We start from the raw sequence: 16,214 nt of genomic DNA, 5'->3' as shown, positions 1-16,214 counted from the left end.
CTTGCACTTCCTTCCTGTTATCAGTAGTGGAATTCAGTGTGGAGTTTTTTCAATACTCACAGAACCAAATTTCTTTGTGCCCCACCCCACCCCACCCCACCCCACCACATCCTTTTTCAGCTGGCAGTGTCCCCTCTTCAAGAGGGCTGTTTCAGACCCAAGGGCCCCTGATCCAAGCTTTTAATAATTCCAACCTCTTGCCTTATTCTCTCAGCCTTCGGTTTTATAGTTACTGCAGTTTCTTATCTCCAGAATACCTTAGAATTCTCTTATTAATCCTTTCAGATATCTATCTGGTCAATCATTTTCACCTGATTAGTAATTCTTCATATTAAATTATTTCTGTTTAAGTAACTGGTGTGATTTCTGCATCCTGACTGGAAGCTGATACACTGACCTAATATCCAGAACATAGAGATAACCGGCACATAAGCAAACCCTATGGCCCAATAGACAGAAATACATACACATGCCCACCAAGACTCAGAAATGTTCACAGCAGTATTCTTTTTAATAGTCAAAAACAGGAAACTACCCAAATGCCCATCAAAAGTTGAATGGATAAATCGTGTCATATTCACACAAAGTGAAATACAGGAATTAAAACAATCTCTACACAAAATTTTGGACTAATCTCACAATGTTAAGGAAAACCACTCATAAAGGTGTACATACGATTCTATCTATAAAGCAACAAAAATAAGACAATCAGGATAGCAGTCAGTCTTGGGGAAGGTAGAGTGGGAGAGATAAAAACTAGAAGGGAGATTAGAGCCTCTGCGGGACTGGTAATGTTCTTGATTTCTTGATTTGTGCTGGAGTATGGTCTCCATTTTAGAAACAAACAAAAACCCCGACCTTTCACCAACTCTCAAGCTACTGCTCTTTCAGTTCTACAGTTCTGCCCCCACCGTTATTACTGAAATTGCTCTCACCAAGGTCAATGATAACCTGATTGCATATTTAAGAAACCATTATTTTTCTGTTCTCTTCTTACTCAGCAGCATAACTGTTCTCCACTCTTCTTAAATGCTGTCTTCAAAGACACACTCTGCTGGTCTTCCTTCATTGTCCATCTCTTTTCTCACTCTATCTCTATGGGTAATCTTATATATTCCTATCACTTTAATTACATCTATTTGCTAAGGACTCTCAACTATTTCTAGTTCAAATTTCTCTTGAGCTTCAGATAGTTATCTGCCAATGGATGATCTCCATTTGGATTCATTCACATAGCTCCTCTAGAATTCTCTTTTAGTGACTGACACCATCTTCCACTAGGCTGCCTAACTAAAAAAAAAAAAAAAAACTGTTTTACTTGTCCATATCCAATTTTACTGGCCATATCCAATTAATCGTCTATTGACTTTACCTCTGAAAGATAACTCAAATCTACCCATTTCTCTCATCCCATTGCTATTCTAGTTCATTTACATTTAATTTTATATATAATCAGTTTTTTAGAATGATGAACAGATCAAAATGGTGAATGTGCCAAAGAAATCATTAAGGTGTGTATGAATTCCAAAGCAATACTTAGTATTATTTCCAAATGATATAGCATCACCAAACTAAATATCTATACAACCTCTCAGATTACGATGGTAGTTATGGTAGCCAAACTCCAAGATTAGCCTAAATGATCCCCGCCTCCTAATATTCACACCCTTGCGCAGTCCCTTCCTACATTTTACCAGGGTTGACCTGTGTGACCAACGGGGTATGGCAAGAGTAAAGGTATGTCATTTCCAAGATTAGGTTATGTAAAAACACTAGCTTTGGTCTTGGGTGCGCTCTCTTGGATCACTCTGGGAGAAGCCAGCTGTCCTGCCATAAGGGCACTCATAACCTATAAAATCTCCAGCTTACAGCCAGTGAGGAACTGAGGCCTGTCAACTACATTGTGAGCTTGGAAGCAGATTGTTTCAGTTGAGTCTTCAGATTCTGCAGCCCTGGCTGACAACCTGACTGCAGTGTCATGAGACCTTGAGCCAGAACCACTCAGCTAAGCCACGCCTGAATTCCTGACCCACAGAAACCATGCAATAATTGTTTTACATTCAGTTTTGAAATAACTTGTTAAATAGCAATAGTTAACTGATACAGTAGTTTAAATCCCATATAAGCATGTATTAGATAACTGTAAAATAAGGAGCCCTAGTGGCATAATACCAATTTTATAAAGTGATATGAAAAATGTATTTCTCCTTGCAGTCAAACCATAAACTGTAATAACAACAAAAACTCTAACTATTCCTGTTACTAGGGCAATAAAACAATTATACCTTACATCTCTTTCTCATTTCAAATTATTCACTGTCACAAAATCCATGTGCTAAATTCTGGACAATAAAGTCAGTAGTGGTCTAGTATAAAAGCATTTGATGAGGATCAAATTTTCATAATCAGCTTTAATTTACTCCAAAGAAGCTCTGATAAACTTTTGGTTCTTTGCTAACAAGGATTAAACATTACTAATTTCCCTCAATAAGATAAATAATGATACTTAAACTGCCAATATAATTATATTATTAGTTAACTGGAATAGTCAAATGCTTTATTTTTTAACTACTTCCCAAAACAATGCCCCAAGACAAGTTTAAAGTATTTCTCAAACTGCATCCATGTACTGCAAAGCATTATACCTGGCTCAGAAGAGGTATACAATATTTAAGTGGGTAGCAAATTTTTTTAAGTAATTTCAAAACACTCCCAATATAACATAAATGCCATCAAATGTCAGTTAAGCTAATGAGGACGTACAGAATAACATGGATACCCTTCACCCCCACCCAAAACTCCATGTCTGCTTTTCTTCCTCCTTCCCAAATCTTTGGTGGGAAGATGGCATGTGAACTCGGAAAAGCTCTCCATGACTGCCAATCAAGGTGAGAAATTAACCACATGTGTTTATAGCCTCTTCCTGCTGAGACTATATCACTGATAAGGGAATAAAAAGTGTTTTAACACAATGACACAAGAGAATGGCAGAAGAGTAAGACATCAAAGGACAAAATATTTCCAAAAATTTGTGGAAGATGTAAAACAGATCAAGAAGTGGAAAATGAATTAGCAAAGTTAAAGAAGGCTCAACTTAAATGACTGCAGAGAAAGATTAAAACTAGAAGTAAGCTACTTCACCCTAAAGACCCCTGAGAAGTTTGGAACTTAGAGGCAACACTCAATGTTGTGGAAGAAGCAGGCCTGGACACAGGAGAACTGGTTTAAAGTATACATAGAAAGAGCTGGCTTTTAGATTCCCCTCTGCCATATCACATGTAATCAGACCTATCATTTCCCCCCGGCTGTACAAACTGGAGAAGATTGTTAACTTCTCTGAGCATCAATTTCCTCATTTGTAATGAGAGGATAATAAAACACCTACTTCATAAGATTACTGGGTGGATTAAGTGAGTTAATACATACCAAGCTCATAGAGCAGTACCTAGCACATTGTAAGCATGTAATCAACTATGTTATTTTAAGCTTTTGATGCTATTTGCTTTCTAATTAACTACAGTGTACATATTACTTTGAGAATCACTAATTAAAATGGGAAGGGACATATGAAGGACAGAAACAGCAATTCCATCCTCTGAGCACAGCTTCATGATGAAAAAAACCACAGTGACCTGTTTACTTAGTCTCAAAGCAAGACTAATAATCAAGAGTGCTGTATTTAAGTACTAAGATAGTAAAACTAAGGCACGGGTGGGGGGACGGGAGCAGACACTGAAAAGTAGTTACTGTATTCTAGGGGATAGGAGAGGTGTCCCTGAGAATTTCCCTGTCATTCTGTGAGTTAATGGCTATACACTGCTTGTTTATGAACAAACAAGGACTTGATAACTATGATGATTAGAAATAAAACATAGAAGAAGAGACTGAAACGAGAACTAAAAAGTCAATAATTTATAAATACCACATAAGAAAAGTTATCTGGAAAAAAAAAGAGATGTTATCAGGATATTGTATACAACTATCTGAAAAACATTTATTGCAATGACAAAACTAGAGGTTAATTACTATTTTTATTATTGAATTATATTGTAAAGTCTTAACTACTACGTCGACAATTTAATCAGAAGAAATGCCTTTTGCATTTACATCAAAGACACATTTACTCTAGCGGCAAAACACAGACACAGACAAAAGACCAAGCACATGGTTTTTTTTTTTTTTTTTTTTTTAAAAAAAAAAAAGAAAAAAAAAAAAAAAAGACTACGGGTTTTACCTGGTCCTACTTTTGCTACTCTGGACCATACTTTTACTACTAGAAAACTGTTCTTACATACATGTTAAGTCTGATTAATCTTCCCATATTTTTAAACATTAAATGCAGCTTCTCAAAATTTCTAAGTTATAAACAAAAGATTAAAAAACAATACAGGAAACAAAGTTTAAAAACAAAGTAAGCACAGATTTGCTATTACCCTAGAGTGGAAAGGTTGAGTAAAATGTGCCCTCTTTGTGGCTCATCTCAAAGAAACATTTCTACTCAGAAGAGGCAAACATTTCTGATCTAGGAGGAAGTTTCTCATGCCCCCTGCAAGACCAGACCTACAAGTGTTTCTGCTTTCAACTGCAAAGTAAGTGAAAATGTCTATAAAATATCTACAAGCTAAATATCAGAATAGGACTAATTCAAATAAAAATTGGGTGCCAGTCTAAATATACATCTTCAGCTTTTTCCTTTTTTAGAAGTATCACTTTTATTTCAGATGATATGTAAAAATAACTTACATTTTTAATGTGCTTTATGGTCAGTGAGTGTAAATTTGAAACTCAAATGATTAAGTTTAAAATTTTTGTTTCACTTGATTCTATTGAAATTTCAATTATCTACTATTTTATTTAGCCAAGCTAAACATGAGGTAAGTTTCAGCTAAAAAAAAAATCAACCACAAAGATAACCACTTCAAGAGTACACAAAATCATAATGCCCTTCTCAGAGTTTACAACTTTACCCATTAACTACTGTGCATTCAAGAAAAAGTTTTACTATGCAATTTAAAAGCTAATACTTTTTGCACTCTTAAATCAAATTACATTGGGAAATGTAGGGCAAAAACTTGGCAAAATTTGTTTTTGGTAACAGAAGACAAAGCAAAAATAAACCCAAATGGAACATAAGACCAGTGTTTAAAGTTTCTAACTTCTAAACAAACACACACACACATACTTATTTATCTAAAAAATATTTTGGTAGCAAATTAAGATTGACAGAATGACTGCTTTGCTGTAAATAAAGAGCACAAATTTCCAATTATGGCCTTATAGCTGAGAGTTTTTGAAAACATGTACAGCCCAACCGTTTTCCAAAACGTATATACGTTGCACTAAAAGATCCCTGCTAAAAAAATCAACTGTATTTAAATGGGTTTTTAGGACTTTCATGATACTAGAAATCTTTTAAAAACTGAGTATGACAGGGCTACAATACCATTACTGTTAATAAAAGTTACAGAAGAGATTATTGCTGTACTTGCCCCATAAACACCATCAAACTGTGGCAGTTACAAAAAGTGCAACCCCAAATTACTTTTCCTCTTACTGAATTTCATTATGTTTAACGTCTCTAAAGTTTTTATTCAGCAGAGAATGAATCTTAAAATCTTTTCCATAAGAATTCAAAGTATTTAAATGTGTAGCTTCACATTACGCCACCACATTTTGCCCTTGTTTCCCAAATACACAAAAACAATATACATTTTTCTCAAAAATGAAATAAGATGTCCACATTAAAAAAATAAAGCCTACAAAAAAGTTCCAGAGCTAAAAAAGATTATTCATACGGCACAAAGTGATCTCCTACTAGTCCAAAGTCCAAAACATTTCAGTGAAGTCCATTTATATTTATATATCTTGTTTGCTTTTCAATGGAATACTACATTTATCGAGGTGAATCACATTATTTTTAGTTCTTGAGTCAACAAGTATACACAATTTTTTTTTATACAGTTATTAAAAATAGGAGACCAAGTTGAGCGTGCCAAAGAGATATCATTCACTTGGATTCTGTAGAGTCAGGGAGAAAACGAGAGAAAGGATTTCCTTGGTTGGTTTCCATAGCTTGATAGACCAGAAACAAAAAAACTGCCACAACAACAAACAGCAAAATTTTTATCCACATGGGAATGGAGCGTCCCTTTTTTGTCTTTTCTGACTTGGCGTCTGCCAAAGGAACATACTTAGGGACATATTTAGACGAAAAAGATTCCTCCATCCTGAAATCACTGAGTTCTAATGGCCGGCCTGCAGCCCCCTTGATTGGTCTGCGGCAGCTAGCACTGTCAAGAATGGAAAGAGGAAGAAACAAAGAAATTTTAGGGAAAATTATGATTTAGATAAATAACAAAATGTCATTGCTACTCCCAATTCCAAGCACACTCCTTAAAATGACAGTAGAAAATTGTCTCATATATAGTAATTAGGTCAATCAACCTATACATTTAAAAAGTTAGATGCATATACTGATAAACATTCATTAAACCTGTATTCCTCTTAAAGGCTTTTCAAAGCCAATGCATTTAGCAGTGAAGAGGAAAAAAATAAGGTAGTTTGGTCTTACTCTGTCAATCAGGAAACAACAGATACCTAAATACAGCCTTTTCAATTAGAAAACAAAAATTCTCAGAAAAAAATGATTTCTTTTTCACTAGGTTTCCCATTTCAATTTCAAAATATGAATTATACAGTAGGTAAATTATTTATTTACATCCCTTTGGCTAAACAAAATTAATTTTGAAACTGACTCAACTTTCAAGAATAGGAATGGGTGGCTTAGAGGAATTAAACTGCTCCCCCCAAAAGAAAACAATTCTGAGAGCAGAGGTACAATAACTTTGTGAGGAATAATTAAAATTTCCCTAGTAGAATATACTAGTATTTGTTTCAGTGTGTCGAAGTACCTAATTCCTGTTGGTGTAGATGCTTCATAGGGAAACATTTCCTTAAGAATATCCCTTTCTATTCTTCTTTCCTCTGTTTTTTCTCCCACCTGAGAAGAAAGAAAGAAATCACAAGTTAAGTTAGTATAAATGTGCAAAAAACAATTTTACACCAAAGTTTTAGAGAACAAAATGCAATTAAAGAAATCTATCTTAGCTTTTATAACTGCCATTTCAAAATTCATTATTATCTAGGTATCCACATGTTTCCAAGGCTGTCATATTTCTTCAATATGAAGATATCTTAATGTGGTTATGAGGGGAGGGGAAATCACCACTTATTCAAATAAGTTAAAAAAAAACCTAAAAATTTTCCATACACTTAATATGGCAGTGTATGGATTTCCCATGTTTTTCATTAATAAAACATTAAGAGTACAATTTTTATCCTCTGTTAAGAATTCTGTAATAAGTTACTGAATGTAGAAGATATTTAACATGGACCTTTAACAAATTTTAGTATAATGTATGTTTTTTAACTACAGGGTCAATCCAATCTTCCCACCTTAAGAAACATAATTTAACAACCTCTGATGGTTTTGTTGTTTATCTTTACATCCAGATCAAAATAATAAATACTTCATCTCCTTTAGTAAAGAGTAATTAAAATTACAGTGCACCATGCGGTTAGTACTTTAAACTTAATATATGTGTTAATCAATTCAAGTATCATTCAGTCACTTTAAAGTTATTTGATCGTTCAGTGAAAGACAAAGTATAGCCTCCCTCACAGCCCTCTAATACTTTCAACTCACATCCATGACAAATAGAACATATTATAAGCATCACACAAAGGACTACTCCCTTGAAAAATGGAACTTAAGAGGCACATAACAGCAAGAGGATAGTATCAGCATGTCATACTGTATTAGTTAACTCCCATTTTCACTAATAAAAGTATGTCTTTAAAATAATACATACATATACACACACATACACACCACCCAATAAAGAAAACTCTGGTCCCTCCCACTCCAAAGAACAAATATAAATATTTCCTCTTTAAAAGATCAATGATAGCCTCAATCTAAATTTTATTCATTTACTTCGGCTCTCGTCAATGGTTTCTTTGGTGTTCTTCTGGGTATGTCTGAGAATTCAGTGATTGGCAGAATAGGAGCTGCATGCTTGAAATTTCCAGTCACCCTATTGACAACCTGCCAAGATTCAAATTATTCAGACTCAGAATTATCCAAACACAACAAAGACACTTATAAAGAAAAGAAAAAAATAATTAAAAAAGATATTCTGTATCTGTAATATTTGAAATTTTCCCTTTAATAAAAATTTAGGTGACAGAGCCTAGAAATGAACATATTAATAAGTGCTTAACATGTGCAGCCCTATCATTCTTTAAATATTTGAGCAAAAAAGTATCCTTGTAATACTCAGAATTCTTATATAATAAATTATATAAATTTGCTATATTGAGAAAGTCTAAAATTCAGAACTATACGGGAAAAATAAATTTTAAATGCAATATTTAAAAAAATGTAAATTTGAAACTGTCAAAATTCACCACCTCCCCAATACTAATGAAAGGGTAATTTACAAAGAATAATCACTTGTATAGTTTATGAAACATATTTACTAAGGTTTCGTTGCTTGAAGCCATTACAGTTTCAGCTATGGGAGTACTTTCTGAAATTACTGCACCATCTATACGAAAATGTTCTGAAGTTTCCACCTGTTAGTTTGAAAACAAAACAAAAACAATAAATATAAAATAATCACTAAAACCCTACCAATCTGAAAACCCAATTCTAAGCAATAAGCCTTGCATCACCCTTTTCCTTGGAGTTCTTCTCGACCCTCTTGTAGATTCCCTAGTTAATGCCTGCAGAGGTCCACTTTTTGAAGATCCACTTGTCCATTCAGTGTCAGTTATTCCAGCTTGAGAATAGCTCTATTCAAGCATTGACAAATTAAAAAGCCATATTCTAACATCAAACACCTTAATAATGGCCATATTAGCACACTGAGAAGCCAAGACCAATCACCAAATGCCAGCATTTGCAAACAGTTATGCTTTCAAAATATCTCTAAATATATCGATTGAACTGACATACAGACTACAGAAAACTGGTAAAAGACACTAAAAAGGCCATCTCTAGTAGCTCACAAATTATAATAAAAGTTAGGAGGAAAGTACATCAATTATCATTGGCCTCCCTTTTGTAATTCACTGCTATTTGGCTCCAGTATTGCAGGTGCATCAGACCAATCATGACTTATAAAAGAAAGTCATTTGTTACAAAAAGTCAATTCCATTTTCAAGCAAAAAGACACACTTTTATGATTGTTAGCATAGTTTACACATTATTCTTTTCATGTGGTTGGACTACTTAAGTAGAAACCTCTCAAATTATAATCCATACCTAGCTATCTGAACTCAAAATTCCCAGATGTCAATCCCTTCTTGGAAACAGAAAATGTCGAAACCTGGAGGTCACCCTTTCATAAACATGCAAGCCTAAAATGTCACTGCCAAACCACAATGCTACCCACTTCTTACTAGAGAAAGGCAGAAAGGTAATAATGATAGAGAGGTACCTTCCAGTCTTGGATTCATTTCTCCCTGAAAAGAAGACTATTTTCCTCATTTTAAAAATAAGCTATCAGTCCTTACACACCAGTTCAGAAACTGTCACGTTACTGCTTCTCAAACTGTAATGTGTATATGAATCACAGAGAGCCTTTGTTAAAATGCAGATTGATACAGCAGATCTAGGAAGGGGCCTGGGATTCTGCATTCCAAGTAGCAAGGCATTTCATTTTGAAGCCACTGTTACCACATGATTCTTTTAAAAGCCTGCAACTAGAGTATCCAGCAATGACAGTATTATAGTGGAGTGTGCTCATGTTGTCACTTTTGCTTTCATGCTAATATTTAGATAACTGATGTTTTTATTTTCAAGTCAGTGTCTACTAATTTTAAAGACAGATTTTTTTTTCCTCTTATGTGGCGATAAGAGTGGTCATCCAATAAATTTACTTATTTGGCAAGGAGCATTACAACCCAAACTCCACAAGGTACAGACATATCTCGTGTATCTGATTTTGTATTTATCCATATTTGGAACTGACATCATTAAAAGTTTTCCTTTGACTCAATCTCTGGGTTGCCTTTATTCTGTTACCAATTAGCAAATATTTGCGGAATGGAAACTTTGTTAGTCAAAAGACAAATCAGCAAACATTGTGCACACACACATATAATAAATGCTTACTATTAGTCAAAATCCTGATTATTTGAATTCACAGAAGGGAGCAATAGCTTTAATCTGAAGTTCCCAACCCTGGCTGCACAGTGTCATGTCTGGGGAGTTTTTAAAACTTATCAGCGTCCCCAGACCAATTACATCAGAATCTGTTCTAGAAGGTCCTAGGCAGAGTTAATTTTTACAGCTCCTGAGGGGATTCTAATGGGCAGCAAAGATTAAGAACAACTAGTTTAAAGTAATATAACTGACAGTGGACTTTAATGCACCTCAATGCAATTATTTTTAAACTACTTAACATTGCCTCCCCCCTTTAATAATCAATGCCAGTGAAAATAAGTGGAAGTGTTTATAAAATGTACTATTTTGATAGTCTGCTTGGTATTATCATTGTATACTTAATATTTTAAAACTCAAAGAATTAAAGAAAGGGCATTATTTGAAAGGGCTACTAAAGTTATCAGTTCTACAACTGATACTATATGAAGACCAGATATCTTACCTACATCCATGAAGTGGGGAGGGGGGGAGACGACAGGTTTTTTTCCCTAAAATTAGCTACCTCACAAATTCTAGGATTTTCCATTTGTTATGTTTTGAATAAATGACATAATGTTTTCATCAAAAATGTTACAATTTTACCAAACACCTATTGAAACCACTTTGGTATGTATGTAAGTATATACACACATACACACATAAAAAGAATGTTTGCATTTTTTGTTAGTATCTTTGACTTTAAAGGTTAAGTTCCATTTAAAATTCTTTATTTTCTTCTATGGAAGGGAACACAAGAAACTTATTGGTTGCCTGTGGGGATGACTGGGAAGAGAGGTGGGAGACTTTTCACTGTGAATCATTTATACTTTTTTTGGTTCAGATTTATTAAATTCATTGGTTGAGGAATGTCACCCTATCTTATTAATTCCTATTTATTACCATCTAATTTAGAATTAGTTATCTTCATTTAATGTAACATTAAGTTTACATTCAGAAAACTAACTGACAACCTTGACATAACCAGGGAAGATATTCTGAACACTCAATTTTTTTTTGTACGAGAATCCACAATAAAAAAAGTGACTTTGAGAGAAGAAAAAACAAATAAAAATCAAATAAAATTATCCAGTATTATAATTAATTAATAACATGAACCAATTATTGATTTAAAAAAATTCACTGATATATAAAATTAGTAGTTTATGAGATTGCTGGATGCTTTGGGGTCAAAATAAGAATTCGGTGACATCTATTTTCAGCCTGATGTTCTATAGAAAGTCCTGAATTTATCATGGACATAAAAAGAGGAAAAACCAAAACCATTTCACATCACCTTCTGGTAAACCTATAAGGTAAAAAGTTATTCAGAAAACAGGCAGCGAGGCACATGAGGATGCAGGAGCTGGGCTATTAGAGAAGGCCATGCATCCCAATCAGTAAAATTACAAGCTTCAAGCAACAACAAAAACCACACAAAACTACATTATATACAAAGACAGAACCCTGCGTACAGTGACAAGGGGGTATATGGGAACTTTCTACTTTCTGTGTAATTTTTCTGTAAACCTAAAAGCGCTCTAAAAAAATAAATTATATTAAAAAAAAAAAAGATAATAAAAAGGCACCTCACTCTGAAGAGCTCCACTATCAATTCAGGTTAAACACAACTAATATGGTTAGTCATCTTAACTTTATAACAGTCTCAAATTTCTCCACTCGAGAAAGGTATTCTCATAACACTGCTGGTGAGAATGCCAAATGCTTATAAACTCCTATGGAGGGGAATTTGGCAACATCCAGCAAAATCACACATGCATTTACCTTCTGACCCAACAATTTCACTTTAAGATTTTCCAAAGATAAATGAGTAAAAATATGAAATGACACATGCAAAAGGCTGTTCACTGGTTCATGTGGCATTATCTGTAATAGCATACTGACTGAAAGCAACCCAAATATCCACCAAAAGAAAACTGGCTGAATAAATTACAGTATATCCATAAACTGGAATACTATGCAGTTGAACGAAGTAATGAGGATGATGGTTACACACTGATATGGAGTGATCTCCAGGACGGGTGTTTAGGTTAAAATCAGAAAGGTACAAAACAATGTACCAAGCGCAAAGTAGGCTGCCTTTTGTGTAAAAGGGGGAAAGGAACATACGTATAAATCTATGTGCTTGTATTTTCAAAAAGAAACAAAATATAAACAAAAAAATCAATAAAAACAACTACCTATAAATGGAGAGAACACAGATAGAAACCAGAGTTCAGATTCTACCTTGCTCTGCCTACATAAAACCACACATATTCTCAATTATTTAGAAAATTAAATGAAAGAAAAATGCAATCTCTAATATTAGAAAACAAATAAAATTAACAGTTCACCAAGCTGGAGACCTTATCATGCAAAGAAAAACAATTTTCAAGTGACTTAAGCACAGTATTTTGACTATTCTATGGACAAGAAAAACTACAAAAAAAAAAAAAAACAGCAAAACAAAACTCCAAACTGCATTTAGTAGCCTTATTGTTAGTAGTAATACTGTATTATTTCGAAACTTTTATATATATATTGTGATATCATTTTAACAACCAAGTTATTCAACATAAGAGTACAAATATAACACAAACAAGTTAGATAGTCTGTGATCTTAAATTTGAAATATCATCATGAATTCATGATTTTTTCCTTCTAAAAAATAAGTGCCTTCTAGCTCTATCTACTGAAAAGGCCTAGAAGCAATGACAACTCAGCAAGAATGAACACCTTAGTACCCAGACTGTAGTCTCCAGATAACATTTTCCGTTAAAGGAACAGGGTTTCTTGGAAAAACGTCTGACTGGGTAACAGGCAGGAAATATACATGAGCCTGGGGCATCTTACTGTGCCAGAAAACAAGAAGGTATCAAAAATAACCAGTTGCCATACAGTCAATTCTGACTCATAGGGACCACCTCCCATGTGTGTCAGGGTAGAAACGTGCTCCACAGGGTTTTCAATGGGTGATTTCTCAAAAGTAGATCGCCAGGCCTTTCTTCTGAGGTGCCTCTTGGTGCACCCCAATCTTGTGGTTAGCAGCTGAGAGCTACCTGTTTGTACCCCTAGGGATGCTTATCAAAGGTAACTGGGGTAAAAAGATACAGGAACCAACTTAGTAATTCCCACTGGCTAGGAATGGCACACTTCGAGCATAAAAAAATAATGACTGCAACTGATTGAAATAAATAAAAAACAAAAACTTTTAATATTAAAAAATATTTTATTGGTCAACTTTCGAAGTGGCCAGGGTGACAGATAAGATAGATAAGACAGATTAGATAAGATAGATAGTAAATTAAATAAGATAGATATGTATACAGGTGACCCTGGCTGGGCATGAACAGGGTCCTGTATTTTGAAAATTGGCAAATAAAAGGAAGGAAATAAGCATTAATTCTGGCTCTCCTGTAAGAGTTTTATTTCAAAGCAACTAAGCAGTTCATAAGAGGAAGTTCTTTATAAGAGAATTCCAGTTAGTAGAAAAGAATGAGAATGAGAAAAATCACCATCTTACAACAAAAGGGTGATGCAGAACTTTATGATGAACAGATCTGGATTTCAACATCTGAATCTATTACTAATTACATCATCAAAAGCAAATTATATGGCTCTTGAAATGATACAATAGGAAGGACATAAGACCATTTATAAAGCATCTGCCAAAGAAACTGAACCTTAACCTAATCAACACTCTGAATCCGTGCCGTCCAATTATGGTAGCCAACAGCCATGCATGGCTATTTAAATTTAAATTAAAAATTCAGTTTCTCTGCCACAGTAGCCACATCACAAGTATTCAACAGCCACATGTGGCTAGTGGCTACCATAACAGAGAGCACAGACATAAGACATTGTCATCACTGCAGAAAGTCCAATTACACAGCCTCACTATCAGTCTGTTATAGGTTGAGCTGTGTCCTCCAAAAAGATAACGTTGAAGTCCTAACCTCTGGCACCTGTGAAAGTGACCTATTTGGTAATAGGATCTTCGCAGATATGATCAAGTTGAGGCTATTACGGTGGGCCCTAATCCAACATGACTGGTGTCCTTATAAGATGAAACAGACACAGACAGAGACACACAGGGAGAGCACCATGTGACAACAGAGGTAAGAGGCTGGAGTAACGCATCTATAAGCCAATTTCAGAAGCTAAGAGAAAGGCATGGAACTGATTCTCCCTAGAGCCTTCAGCAAGAGCATGGCCCTGTCAACACCTTGATTTCTGACCTCTAGCCTCCAGAACTGTGAAACAATCATTTCTGCTCTTTTAAGCCACTCAGTTTGTGGTAACTTATTATGGCAGCCCTAGGAAACTAATAAAAGTCTAATTCCCAATCTAAAGGAAATAAAGATACAGAAGAGCAAATTAAATAACTGAAATTCAAAGGAACAATCTGCCGAATCCTGAATGTGGTAAACTACGTAGAGAAACCTGGTTTCTTTATCAAATAATAGAGGGAGGGGGAACTGTTACAGTGGGAATAACTATAGACTTAAATAAAAGATACCAAATACGATATGTGGGTCTTGTCTGGATCCTGACTTGAAAAATTTAATTACAAAAAAAAATTTCTGAAACAACCAGAAGAATCTGAACAGGAATTAGATATGAAAGAATTATTAATCTTATTAGGTGTGACAACTGCATTGTCATTATGCATTTCATTAAAAGCCCTTATCTTTTAGAGATATATACTGAAATACTTCTTAATGTATAAAATGATTATCAGGGATTTGCTTTAATATATTCCAGCAAAAAGCAAAACAACAAAACCAAAAGCAAATAAAAAAGCTGAAGGGGAGTAGGGCAAAATGAAAACTAGTAAAACTAGTAAAACTATTAAGGCTCTGACTGGAAGGTCATAAACTTTCCTTGACTTTTCTGTATGTCTGATATTTTCCATAAGGAAATTGTCTAATTCTGCCTGTCATCTCTTAAATCTACCCTCTCCTTTTACTATTAATCCTGCCCCTCAGTTTAGATTCCCTGACTCAAATACTTACCCCTTAAACAATCTTTAATACTATCCTCCCCCCACTACCCACCCCCACTTTTTAACCTATTATCTGACTAGTCACACACTCCTACAAGCACTGTATCATCTTGCCTTCATACTCTGGACCAAAATTGTCCAGAATCTTAATGTCCTGTTTTCAGTGTCCTTCAGATTTTCCTAGTTTCTCTTCCTTAGCAATATTAGAAAAAAAAGAGCAATAAAATATTTATTCCAGTGTTTGATTCTAAATTAAACAAAATCTTCTTTCATTCAATGCTCTATACATTCTCCACATAGTCATCAAGCTCGTTTTAACAAAGTTTTGAAATTCTACATCAAATGAGGATAGGGACATAGCTTAAGAAATTGAGAACATGTTCTCTGAGGATGTATGATTTTAAAATGACAAATAAAGATGGAAAAGATAAATAAACAACCAGACAAATCTTCCAGCTACGTAGAGTAGGGTAAGAAAAATGACTCTAGGGAAAATTACCTTGAAAAGCGCCAGCCAAATCAATGTTAAATTATAATCAATTTGTTTTGTCAGCTACTCCATTTTTTATACCTGTGCTTGTTTTCCCACTTAGTTTCCTACACTTTTCTTTTGAAAAATTACATCTTGCCTCTCCCACAATGATAAAAGCAAATTTTCCACAATTTCCAAAGAGAGTAAGGAAAGAAAACTATGGGGGCTTAGGCCCAGACTAGTTTCAGAGTTGAGGGAAAAGCCACAGAAGACAGGTGAAAGTAAAAGCAAAGTCAGAAATCTAGAGACCAAAACACAACTATAAAATCCTCCCCACCTTAAAAATTTTTATCAGAATTTGTTTCAGCATTTCCACCTTTTAAACATTTCTCTCAAAAAGAAAAGCATACTGGTTCTGAACCATGCTTAGCATAGAATCAAACACAAATGAGACATTACATACTCATTTTTACAGTAAGCACAAGCTACAATACAGTGACAAAAAAATCACATTTCTAATGCCATTAATT

At 34.4% G+C, this 16,214-nt stretch overlaps 1 protein-coding gene across 2 annotated transcripts in view; it reads right to left on the bottom strand.

Annotated features, from left to right (window-relative positions):
* Positions 1–1,282: 1,282 nt before the first annotated feature.
* Positions 1,283–16,214, bottom strand: part of TMPO (thymopoietin) — a 31,863-nt gene continuing 16,931 nt past the window's right edge. The window contains exons 5-9 of one of the 2 annotated variants that reach the window (XM_004381247.3): positions 8,737–8,856; positions 8,542–8,637; positions 7,997–8,107; positions 6,912–7,000; positions 1,283–6,290 (exon numbers count right to left, since the gene is read on the bottom strand). In XM_004381247.3, the coding sequence (XP_004381304.1) occupies positions 6,008–6,290; positions 6,912–7,000; positions 7,997–8,107; positions 8,542–8,637; positions 8,737–8,856 (699 nt within the window). In that variant the 3' untranslated portion in view covers positions 1,283–6,007. The remainder of the gene's footprint in view (positions 6,291–6,911; positions 7,001–7,996; positions 8,108–8,541; positions 8,638–8,736; positions 8,857–16,214) is intronic. The other variant, XM_023735738.1, reaches the window with a different exon arrangement.

The sequence above is a fragment of the Trichechus manatus genome, unplaced genomic scaffold (genome assembly GCF_000243295.1).
Source record: "Trichechus manatus latirostris isolate Lorelei unplaced genomic scaffold, TriManLat1.0 scaffold00081, whole genome shotgun sequence".
In the NCBI taxonomy this organism is placed as follows: domain Eukaryota; kingdom Metazoa; phylum Chordata; class Mammalia; order Sirenia; family Trichechidae; genus Trichechus; species Trichechus manatus.
This window is presented reverse-complemented; position numbering and strand designations above follow the sequence as displayed.